This window comes from Coregonus lavaretus, assembly GCF_964263955.1.
Source record: "Coregonus lavaretus genome assembly, chromosome: 20".
Classification (NCBI taxonomy): Eukaryota; Metazoa; Chordata; class Actinopteri; order Salmoniformes; family Salmonidae; genus Coregonus; species Coregonus lavaretus.
The window spans coordinates 16117649-16130844 of record NC_140007.1 but is presented as its reverse complement, the minus strand read 5'-3'; the positions used below and the strand labels follow the sequence as shown (position 1 = coordinate 16130844).

Genomic DNA, 13196 nt, shown 5'->3' with positions numbered 1-13196 from the left:
TGAGAATTTGACATAAGTTGAAGTTAGGGTTCGTCCCAATGTGAATAGGAACACCTTTCAAGTGGCAGTTACAGTATGACACAGTTAAGAAAACATAATGCATTACCAGGTGTTAATGGTTTATAAGAAAACAACTGTACAGGAATGACAACTGCCTTCTACTGTATGAGGAATTAAATGGTAAATGTTGAATGTTATGTTTTGATTATAAGATAATTGATAACCGAATCTAATAACAAGAAGTATTATTATGTACTCTGGTCAGAGAAACACTTGAACCCAAGCAGCAGAAACTTCATGCAAAAGTGGTAAAATAAGGACCTTGCCCTAGTTTTGCAGACCCACATTTCCCTCATTATGGTTGTAAATGCATTGTGGCATGGTGTTTGTGTGTGTGTGTGTGTGTGTGTGTGTACAGTATATCACTCAATGATGTGTAACACGTGTTGTCATAAATGAATTCTATGAAATGATGTTACGGTCCCCGACCATCGGCTCAGGGGAATATAAGCCTGATGAAAAAAGTAACGCAATATCCCTGATGTACTGTATGTCATTCAGTCAAGTAACACGTGACGCATGTGTGCTGTACTGACCATGGTGCATGAAGCCATTGTTGCACAGTCCGACCCCCAACGTCACCGCATCCTCACGCGTGGAACAGTCACCCTGGGAAACAGAATGAGGCACAATCAAGCATGTCACCTGCTTAGACTTGTTGTTTTCACCTCTTAGACACAGTGGGGAGCGCTGATGGGCAGCCACTCCAGTGTGTGTGTGTGTGTGTGTGTGTGTGTGTGTGTGTTCCTGTTTGTGTACACTGTACCTGTGACAGAAGCCAGTCGACCAGTTTGCTGGCAGGCACCACAGACTTGAAGGTTTTTAAATGGTGGTCTCTGTCCCTGCAAGGGAGAAGGAGACAGTGGAATAAGGATATGGTTTCAAAGCAAAACACATTCAAGCAAGCAGGTGCACACAAGCACATTTCCCAGAACCTTAAAGATGTTATCAATCACATGAACAAAATTACATTATGCCTTACAGCAACTGTTTTGTTGTTGTTTTTTCATCTATAAAATAATTGTATTGAAAATATTTCCTTCATTGTCCCTAAAAGGGAATAACTTACACCACCACCATTTTCTATTCAGAGACATCAAATAATACATAATATAATACAGTTATGATTTTCACATCAAAGCATATACCATTTTAGGTTTGGAAAGTTCACCCTGAGACGGTGGTGGGTTTTTAAGTCCCTAAGAAAACTGACTTCATGTAACAGCACATTGTCTTTACTCATTTTCCTCACATTTTAATGTTGTGAGCCATATGTATACCTACATAATCGAATATACACAAGTCAAGATATCCAGACAGAGCAATTCAAACTATTTACAACATGTAGAAAGGGATCTGAGCGATCATGGAGTACAGGCCTACATAGGCTATTGCAAAAAATAAACAAGAAGCATCTTTAAAAATACATTTGCTTTGTTTTCTGTTTTACTTCGACAAGCAATTAAATAAGGCATATTATGTATTATTCGTATGTTAACAATATTATGGCAATGATAATAATAAATAAAAAGTCACATTAAAACCAAAATACCCTTTAAAACGACAGCTTAAGATAGGTGCAGTAGCTTTAAAAACGTTCAAGAAATTGTACATTTCCTAGAGTTAGAATCTTGAAAGTCAGCTCGACATGTCAGATTGCATGCCACCAGCTATCATCATTCGTGCTTTCTAAGCCTTTCATATGTTGTCATTAATTTCTCTCATTTGGTCCTTTCTTTCCCCATTAGGATAGTACACTGAGTGTACAAAACATTAGGAACACCTGCTCTTTCCATGACAGACTGACCAGGTGAATCCAGGTGAAAGCTATGATCCCTTATTGATGTCACTTGTTAAATCCACTTCAATCAGGGTAGATGAAGGGGAGGAGACAGGTTAAAGAAGTATTTTTAAGCCTTGCGACAATTGAGACATAGGACTGTGTATGTGTGCCATTTAGAGGGTGAATGCTATTAGGCCACACTGTGGCCATGGTTACAGACACCTGCGTGTGTCCTTTGAAACGATATAAACTAGTGACCCACAGTGTTTGTCATTATACCCTGATGAAGACAGCTTGTCTGTCGAAACGTTGGTTATGAGGTTATTAAATTATTGCATCTGAGCTACTAGAGTGGGCGGCTTTCCTTGCCTACAATAATAACAATTATATATAATAATAATAATAAAATAAATGATTATAAATACGAAAAAATAAATACAATTCCAAAATTGCATCTTACCTGAATAGTGAGATGCACAGTAGCCTGAATGCACAGTGGCCTGAATTTGGCCATTTGTATGGTCAAAAAAAGATATTCTGCAAATGTATATCATGTAAATGACATAGAATTGCATGAAATGCGTTTATAAAAAGGCAAACTAAATCCAGATCCTGCTAAAACAAAATCCCGATATGTGGAAATCCTAAAAATATGTCTGCTCAACTGAATGCCATGATGCAAATGTGATTATAGATGCATGCAATGCTTTATTATGAAGGGGATTCCAGCACCCCCAACTCAAAACATCTTCCCACAGCTATGAAGACAATTGCTTAACTCTGCAAAATTGCCCAACCTCAGCTCTTTCTACGGTCTCTGATCTCCCAATGCTGAGCCTTTCAACTGCTCAACTACTGTTAAGGCTTGAGTGACTGACTGTCTGATTGACTACTGTATTGCACACACACAGCTTTTGTTTTCACAAGCAATTGGCAAGATTGGGCACTTGTCTGCACAGAGACCATTCAGCAGAGATGGCGCCGGAGAAGATGGCTGCCGTTTTACAGCCCTCTAACCAATTGTACTATTATGTGTGTTTTTTTGCGTTATTTGTAATTTATTCTGTACATAATGTTTCTGCCATCGTCTCTTATAACCAAAAATAGCTTCTGGATATCAGGACAGCGATTATTCACCTCGTATTGGACTAAGATTTTTTCTTCAACGAGTCGGACGCGAAGGATATCCTACAGACACCCGACAAGGCCCAAATCCCCGTCATTCACAGGAGAAAGAGACAGAGATATCGTGGACGTAGGTCGGGGTGCCTTGTAAGGATCCGACGGCGAACGAGTAAACTGCCTCTTCCATCAATCCTATTAGCCAATGTTCAATCATTTGAAAATAAATTAGATGACCTACGATTATGGTTATCCTACCAACGGGACATAAAAAACTGTAATATCTTATGTTTCACCGAGTCGTAGCTGAACGACGACATGGACAACATACAGCTGACGGGATATACGCTACATCGGCAGGATAGAACGGCTGACTCCGGTAAGACAAGGGGTGGCGGTCTGTGTATATTTGTAAACAACAGCTGGTGCACAAAATCAAATACTAAGGAAGTCTCGAGGTTTTGCTCGCCTGAGGTAGAGTATCTTATGATAAGCTGTAGACCACACTATTTACTATATTTTTCATAGCTGTCTATATACCACCACAAACCAATGCTGGCATTAAGATTGCACTCAATTAGCTGTATAAGGCTATAAGTAAATAGGAAAACGCTCATCCAGAGGCAGCGCTCCTAGTGGCTGGGGACTTTAATGCAGGGAAACTTAAATCCGTTCTACCTAATTTCTACCAGCATGTTAAATGTGCAACCAGAGGAAAAAAAAACTCTAGACCACCTTTACTCCACACACAGAGACGCATACAAAGCTCTCCCTCGCCCTCCATTTGGCAAATCTGACCATAACTCTATCCTCCTGATTCCTGCTTACAAGCAAAAACTAAAGCAGGAAGCACCAGTGACTCGGTTAATAAAAAAGTGGTCCGATGACGCAGATGCTAAGCTACAGGACTGTTTTGCTAGCACAGACTGGAACATGTTCCGGGATTCTTCAGATAGCATTGACGAGTACACCACATCAGTCACTGGCTTCATCAATAAGTGCATCGATGACGTCGTCCCCACAGTGACAGTACGTACATACCCCAACCAGAAGCCATGGATTACAGGCAACATCCGCACTGAGCCAAAGGGTAGAGCTGCCGCTTTCAAGGAGCGGGACTCTAACCCGGACGCTTATAAGAAATCCCGCTATGCCCTTCGACGAACCATCAAACAGGCAAAGAGTCAATACAGGACTAAGATTGAATCGTACTACACCGGCTCTGACGCTCGTCGGATGTGGCAGGGCTTGAAAACTATTACAGACTACAAAGGGAAGCACAGCATCGAGCTGCCCAGTGACACGAGCCTACCAGACGAGCTAAAACACTTCTATGCTCGCTTCGAGGCAAGCAACACTGAAGCATGCATGAGAGCACCAGCCGTTCCGGATGACTATGTGATCACGCTCTCCGTAGCCGATGTGAGTAAGACTTTTAAGCAGGTCAACATTCACAAGGCCGCAGGGCCAGACGGATTACCAGGACGTGTACTCCGAGCATGTGCTGACCAATTGGCAAGTGTCTTCACTGACATTTTCAACATGTCCCTGACTGAGTCTGTAATACCAACATGTTTCAAGCAGACCACCATAGTCCCTGTGCCCAACGACATTAAGATAACCTGCCTAAATGACTACCGACACTTAGCACTGACGTCTGTAGCCATGAAGTGCTTTGAAAGGCTGGTCAAGGCTCACATCAACACCATTATCCCAGAAACCCTAGACACACTCCAATTTGCATACCGCCCCAACAGATCCACAGATGATGCAATCTCTATTACACTCCACACTGCCCTTTCCCACCTGGACAAGAGAAACACCTACGTGAGAATGCTATTCATTGACTACAGCTCAGCGTTCAACACCATAGTGCCCTCAAAGCTCATCACTAAGATAAGGATCCTGGGACTAAACACCTCCCCTGTAACTGGATCCTGGACTTCCTGACGGGCCACCCCCAGGTGGTAAGGGTAGGTAACAACACATCTGCCACGCTTATCCTCAACACGGGGGCCCCTCAGGGGTGCGTGCTCAGTCCCCTCCTGTACTCCCTGTTCACCCATGACTGCAAGGCCAGGCACGACTCCAACACCATCATTAAGTTTGCCGATGACAACAGTGGTAGGCCTAATCACAGACAACGATGAGACAGCCTATAGGGAGGAGGTCAGAGACCTGGCCGTGTGGTGCCAGGATAACAACCTCTCCCTCAACGTGACCAAGACAAAGGAGATGATTGTGGACTACAGGAAAAAAAAGAGGACTGAGCACGCCCCCATTCTCATCGACGGGGCTGTAGTGGAACAGGTTGAGAGCTTCAAGTTCCTTGGTGTCCACATCACCAACAAACTATCATGGTCCAAACACACCAAGACAGTCGTGAAGAGGGCACGACAAAGCCTATTCCCCCTCAGGAGACTGAAAAGATTTGGCATGGGTCCTCAAATCCTCAAAGAGTTCTACAGCTGCACCATCGAGAGCATCCTGACTGGTTGCATCACCGCCTGGTATGGCAACTGCTCGGCCTCCGACCGCAAGGCACTACAGAGGGTAGTGCGTATGGCCCAGTACATCACTGGGGCCAAGCTTCCTGCCATCCAGGACCTCTATACCAGGCGGTGTCAGAGGAAGGCCCTCAAAATTGTCAAAGACTCCAGCCACCCTAGTCATAGACTGTTCTCTCTGCTACCGCACGGCAAGCGGTACTGGAGCGCCAAGTCTAGGTCCAAAAGGCTTCTCAACAGCTTCTACCCCCAAGCCATAAGCTAATCATGGCTACCCGGACTATTTACACTGCCCGCCCACCCCCACCCCATCTTTTTACGCTGCTGCTACTCTGTTAATTATTTATGCATAGTCACTTTAACTCTACCCACATGTACATATTACCTCAACTACCTCAACTCGCCGGTGCCCCCGCACATTGACTCTGCACCGGTACTCCCCTGTATATAGCCTCCCTACTGTTATTTTATTTTACTTCTGCTCTTTTTTGTTGTTGTTTTATTTTACTTTTTTATTAAAAAATAAATGCATTGTTGTTTAAGGGCTGTAAGTAAGCATTTCGCGGTAATGTCTACTCCTGTTGTATTCGGTTCTTTCAAACTAATTGTTTGCATAAATTCTAATCCCAATATTTTTTTCAACCCTACAACCCCTCCCCTGACTGGAGTAAACTAACGGACAACAATAAATCTTCTACTGTTACTTACAGCTACTTTCACTCACGTATACAGTACACTAAGTATAATGGAGGATTTAAGAGAGAGGTTTGATGCCTTCATATTTAATAGTTTTAACCCTCCAAACTCATGTCCGTTATATAAATATGCCCGTTTAACTTGAACTGGTTTGCCATTCCAAATAAAATACATTATTTTTTTCCTCGCATGACTTGAAAAAAGGATTCTCCTGGAGTGGGTAGAGCCATTAATAAATATGTAATCTGCAATATCACTAGATAATTAATCAGTGTAACTTTACACTAGATGGACAATTGTTTTCCTCTCCATGGTTTCAAGATCCTATCTATTTTGATATGTTTTCAATCGAAGTTAATAGTTGCAAGATCACTAAACTTTTCCTGGATATGTACACCAAGCACATCAACTTCACCATCCACCCATTTAAAATCGGGAGACCACATAGAAATGTGTATCCTTTAGAGACCCAATCTAACCCTAAACCTAACCCTAACCCTAACTCTAGTAGTTGGGTTTTAGTCCAGAGAAACTAGAGAATTTATCCAGGTCCCCAATAAGGACCTTCAAGGTTGAAAATGTAGGACTCAAATAAAAACTTGAATCATCGGCATACATTGATACTTTTCCCTGTACTCCATACATTTTTGGCCCCTTAATGTTATCATTAGATTTTTATTGCTAACAGTTCAATGGCCATAATAAATACGTATGGTGACAGAAGGCAACCTTGTTTACATTAAAATTTTAGTCATTTAGCAGACGCTCTTATCCAGAACGACTTACAGTTAGTGAGTGCATACATTATTTTTTTATTTTTCATACTGGCCCCCCGTGGGAATCGAACCCACAACCCTGGCGTTGCAAACGCCATGCTCTACCAACTGAGCTACATCCCTGCCGGCCATTCCCTCCCCTACCCTGGGCCAATTGTGCGCCGCCCCATGGGTCTCCCGGTCGCGGCCGGCTACGACAGAGCCTGGATTCGAACCAGGATCTCTAGTGGCACAGCTAGACCACTGCGCCACTTGTTTCACGCCTCTTGACAATTCAAAGTTCTCAGAAGTAACGGTTTTTATTTATTTTTACATAGTATTGTTTTACATGACTTTTACCCATCTTATGAGATTATCCAAAGTTGAAAAAATCCAGGCACTTAAAGATTCTAGACGTACTGTATCGAAGGCTTTCTCTGAGAAGTAACTATTTTTTATTTATTTTACATTTTTCAAAATATGCTATAACAATTATACCTGTTTTCCTTGCATTTTCATAGTTTTCAATTATTTATAGTAGTTGTCTAATGTCTCCAATATATCTTTCTTTTAAGAATCCTGTCTGACTGTGATGAATAATGTCCGGTAGGACCTTTTTAATTCTATGTCCAATACATACAGCACATGTTGTGTTGTTGACACACAAGTGTTGTGTGAAAGCTCAGTCAGTGGGTGTACTGCCAGTGACCTTTCTTTTGAGTTGGTCTGAACTTGAATTGCATAGGAGAAGGTAAAAGTTGCTCCCTAGACACTGATTTAGGGTCAGGTATTTCTTTATCCCCCTAATGGTTAAGGTTAGGATATGGGGTAGAGAAATAAAGATTGCTTTATTGTCACATAAATCTGTAGTTAGTGGCAACTACCATCTAAACTAGGCTCTTCTTGTAGATGAAGCAGATAAGCGAATCAGGAAGCTCTGAAAATAAATTGGTTGTTTGACTGGTTGTCACGTGAACGGCGGAACTTTTGGAGAACGTTGACATTGTGTTTGCCTGTAAATCTCACTGTGGTGTATAAGTACAGGGTGTATCTTTACTGCCCTACTGTATGAATGATGACAGATTGACCCAAATGATATATTAAATGAGAGTGAGGTGCCTTGTCACTCACAGGTCCTATTAGGACCATACAGCTGCAGGGTCCTGTTCAGTCGGTCACACTGTAGCAAAATGTTTTGCAATGGAAAACTAAAATCTTAACGATAGGCATTCAGAACTGGCAGACTGGTAATCACAAAACTGCACTGCAAATACCAAACAGTGTTACATAATGAGACAGAGGCATACCAACATATTTTTATCAGTGTGATTTTTTCCAAACCCCTGATGTTTTGTCTTAGTTGACAGGACACCCTGGGGACACCAATCAGTGCCCCAGAGCAAAAGGGAAAGGCGGTGGCACTGTGTGTGTGTGTATCTTGATTTGCTTGACGTCCACTCTCCCATTTTAGTGCTACTGGTGAAGGTGACTTGTGGGGGAAAATGAAGATTGATGGAGTGCTTTGTTTGTCAAGGGAGGTTGACGGGAGAGTAAATGAGCGTGTGAGTTGGGCATGCGTGCTTATTTTGTACTTCAACAAAATTAATGTTAAATACATTTGTCTGACTCAGCAAGGCCGACGTTTAGGTTTGCTTACATTTGACAGCCGCCCTCTCAGAACTGTCTACGAAACATCAAACTGGCAACTCCAAGCTGAATGCTAACACATTAACCCACAGCAGCAGAGCAGAACGAGATGGGGATGGTTGCCAGATTAGGCATGGGGAGGGATAGGTGTAAATGGCAGCAGCGCTCATGTTTGTTCAGTCATTCATAGATGGCGGTGTGGGCTGAATGTGAATCCTGTATGAATATGCATGCACCTGGACAGAAGGGGGAGGAAGAAATGGGGGAAGAGTAGGCGAAGAGGAGAAAATGGGGGGGGGGGATACCTACTTGACGACAGGGGTGAACAGGCTGTGCAGGCGACAGTAGAGCCTCACACCCTACGGGAAGAAGAGAGAGAATGAGTTTTGATTCACTGTATCCTCAACAGGAAAGCCTCAAACTCAGGGGCAAATTTTTCCTTAGTCTCCCATTGACATCAATGCACGACTATGTGAACATTTTACTTAAGAGGCAGTTAGGATTAACCCGGAGAGTCCAAAAGCAGAAGCAGTGCTGTAGTATGTAGAGACACCTGGCGGAAGTTGACTTCTTAAAAGGGGTAATCCGCATTTAGTACATACATATTTGGACTTTTAAATAAAAAATATATAGCCATTGATTCTTGAATAATATAACTTATGAATGCCTAAAAAGTTTAGTTCAACTGTCTTACTTTATCATCATAACCCAAAATATAAGTGTTTTACTCCATTGTTTGTAAATAATGTAATTGTAAACAAACACTGTTTAGCTTCAAAACATGGTTTTGGATAAATCTACCAAGAATGGTCAGTCCTTGCATCCATAGCGCTATCTATAAATTTGAAAGTGGTAACATTTCTTTAGCCCCATCCCTTAGCTGTTTACCAAATTAAGTGGTGGGATGACAGCTTTGTTGTTTTTTGAATTGCAGATTGCCCCTTTAAAGTGATAGTTCATACAACATCTTTTGAGTCAGTCAGATGTGTTCAGACATCAAAAGTATCACTAAGCTCTGATCTCTTGCCTACATCCCAGAACGACTTTGCAGATTTCTCTACATCTATGGCTTTGGTGCTAACATTCTAAGTGCACTATTGCTATTTTTCATCTTGATATATAACAGGGTTGGAGTCAATTCCATTTAAAATGAGATAATTCAGGATTCCAAAGTTTTCCTCCTGAATTGAAGTGGAATTGACCTCAACCCTCATATATACAGTGCCTTCAGAAAGTATTCACAGCCCTTGACTTTTTCCACATTTTGTTGTATTACAGCCTGCATTTAAAATGGATGAAATTGAGATGTTTTTGTCGCTGGCCTACACACAACACCCCATAATGTCAAAGTGGAAATATGTTTAAGAAATGTTTACAAATTCATTAAAAATTAAAAGCTGAAATGTCTTGAGTCAATAAGTATTCAACCCCTTTGTTATGGCAAGCCTAAATACATTCAGGAGTAAAAATGTGCTTAACAAGTCACATACGTTGCATGGACTGTGTGGGCAATAATAGTGTTTAACATGATTTTTGAATGACTACCTCATCTCTGTACCCCACACATACAATTATCTGTAAGGTCCCTCAGTCGAGCAGTGAATTTCAATTCACCACAAAGACCAGCGAGGTTTTCCAATGCCTTGCAAAGAAGTACACCTATTGGTAGATTGGTAAAAAAAACAAAAAGAACAGACACTGAATATCCCTTTGAGCACGGTGAAGTTATTAATTACACTTTGGATGGTGTATTCATACACCCAGTAACTACAAAGATACAGGCGCCCTTCCTAACTCAGTTGCCGGAGAGGAAGGAAACAGCTCAGGGATTTCACCATGAGGCCAATGGTGACTAAATCGTGTTACACAGAGTTTAATGGCTGTGATAGGAGAAAACTGAGGATAGATCAATAGCATTGTAGTTACTCCACAATGTTAACCTAATTGACAGAGTGAAAAGAAGGCACTTATATTGCAAAACATGCATCCTGTTTGCAACAAGGCACCAAAGTAATACTGCAAAAAATGTGGCAAAGCAATTAACTTTTTATCCTGAATGCAAAGTGTTATGTTTGGGGCAAATCCAATACAACACACTGTCCATATTTTCAAGCATAGTGGTGGCTGCACCATGTTATGGGTATGCTTGTAATCGTTAAGGACTGGGGAGATTTTCAGGATAAAAAAGATACGGAATGAAGATAAGCACAGGCAAATTCCTAGAGGAAAACCTGGTTCAGTCTGCTTTCCACCAGACACTGGGAGATTAATTCACCTTTCAGTAGGACAATAACCTAAAACACAAGGACAAATCTACACTAGTTGCTTACAAAGAAGACAGTGAATGTTCCTGAGTGGCAGAGTTACAGTTTTGAGTTAAATATACTTGAAAATCTATAGGAAGACCTGAAAATGGTTGTCTAGCAATGATCAACAACCAATTTGACAGAGCTTGAAGAATTTAGAAAATAATAATGGGGCAAAAGACTCACAGCTGTAATCACTCAGTGCTGTGAATACTTATTTATGTAGTTTTGATATTTCTGTATTTCATTTTCAATACATTTGCAAACATTTCTAAAAACATGTTTTCACTATCATTATGGGGTATTGTGTGTAGATAGGTTCAAAAAAATCGATTTAATCCATTTTGAATTCAGGCTGCAACAACAAAATGTGGAATAAGTCAAGGGGTATGAATACTTTTGAAGGCACTGTAGATAGATACCTTTGACATGATGTCCTCCATCTCGCTCCTGGCCTTATAGGTGCCGTCGTCATAGCGGAAACGGTACAGCACCTGCTCATTCTTGAACTGGTGCTTGTCCGACACTGAAACGTCAAGAAAGACAGAAAGAAAGTGTGTGGGAGAGGGAGAGAGAGAGAAGGGGGGGGGGGGGGATGTCAACAACTGATTGGTGCAATAGTTAAACGTTCATCACTATCACACTTCATTTAACCAGTAGGGTTGCTGTTGAGTATAGATAAACACTTACAGAACATCCATTGAGCCAGTGCAAGGGAAGACCCGTTGAGTCCAAAGGGGAAAACACAGGGGGAAATTGGATGCTGAGACTCGACACACACACAGAGCTACCAATGACCAAAATATGTCTCTCTCTCCTGCCTCCTTTCCCTGCCACCCTCTGCTGTCACACTGAATCTCAGTCACCATCATCCGTCCCCCATTGTCTCCCCCCTTAAGGTCAGTGCCTAATGGGTGACAGCCCTGTCCCCCGGAGGCCAAAGCCATCACCATCAGTGGCCTCCGCTATCCTACAACCCCCCTAATCCAGTCAGTGTTGTCTGTGGGCCTACTGGGCCACCGTAGACAGTGTCAGAAACATGAGGGTGTCTCTCAGTTTCGGCGCGAGACGGCTTTCAAAGTTCAAGTCTGTTATTGCCTTAGACGCAGTGATTCTCTGTCAGCGCCATTCATACATTATTTATCTTTGTGTGTGTGTGTGTCTATTCTTTTCTGTTTTCAATGCATAATTCCAATCGGTAAACCATTGACTGTTACCACCCTCTATACCAAGTCTGCTGATGGAAACTTGGGGAAAAAGTTTTGAAATAGCGCCACTATTTATAAAACATTTCTCTTTTTTCTTCTTGGATAGACAGATGGAAACAATAGAAGAGAGGAGTAAGAGCTGAGAAGAGTAACAGAAAGAAAAGGAGTCAAATAGAGAGTGTGAATAGCCTGATTACAATGAGACTCAATAAGAGATATTGTGAATGCGAGAACGTGAAAATTAGTAAGAAGGAGTGTGAAAAAAGTATGAGACTGAAGATCTAATATATATATATTTTTTTAATTAACCTTTATTTAACCAGGTAAGCCAGTTGAGAACAAGTTCTCATTTACAACTGCGACCTGGCTAATGCCAAGGATTACACCCATGAAGTGCAAATAATGAGGCATATAGAAAGACAGTAGGAGGGAGAGAGAGAGAGAGAGAGAGAGAGAGAGAGAGAGAGAGAGAGAGAGAGAGAGAGAGAGAGAGAGAGAGAGAGAGAGAGAGAGAGAGAGAGAGAGAGAGAGAGAGAGAGAGAGAGAGAGAGAGAGAGAGAGAGAGAGAGAGAGAGAGAGAGAGAGCGCAAGGGACAAAGACAAAGAGAGAGGGAGAAAGAGAGAGAGAAAAAGAGAACCAGAGAGAGAGAGATAGAGGGAGAGAGCGAGAGAGAGACAGGTACAGAGACAGAGATAGAAAGCCAGAAATAATGCCAGAAAGATATGAAGGGACTGCCAGAAAAGACAGAGACTGTTCTCTTACCGTGGTGGATGATGCCGTTCTCAAGCAAAGCTTGACCCAGGTTGACCCCCTCGTCTGGCTTGCTGATCTCTCCACTATCTATCAGCCATGACACAAACTCACTGTGGGGACACAGACAATAATATATATATAGTGAACACAAATATAAACGCAACATGTAAAGTTTTGGTCCCATGTTTCATGAGCTGAAATAAAAGATCCCAGAAATGTTCCATATGCACAAAAAGCTTATTTCTGGCCTCCCGAGTGGCGCAGCGGTCTAAGGCACTGCATCGCAGTGCTAGAGGCATCACTACAGACCTGGGTTCGATCCCGGGCTGTGTCGCAGCTGGCCGCGACCGGGAGACCC

At 42.1% G+C, this 13196-nt stretch overlaps 1 protein-coding gene across 1 annotated transcript in view; it reads right to left on the bottom strand.

Annotated features, from left to right (window-relative positions):
* Positions 1-13196, bottom strand: part of LOC311147993 (phosphatidylinositol 3,4,5-trisphosphate-dependent Rac exchanger 1 protein-like) — a 115490-nt gene that overhangs the window by 35930 nt on the left and 66364 nt on the right. The window contains exons 11-15 of the mRNA XM_084184865.1: positions 12848-12948; positions 11299-11402; positions 8880-8929; positions 827-902; positions 597-669 (exon numbers count right to left, since the gene is read on the bottom strand). Coding sequence (XP_084040991.1) covers positions 597-669; positions 827-902; positions 8880-8929; positions 11299-11402; positions 12848-12948 — 404 coding nt within the window. The remainder of the gene's footprint in view (positions 1-596; positions 670-826; positions 903-8879; positions 8930-11298; positions 11403-12847; positions 12949-13196) is intronic.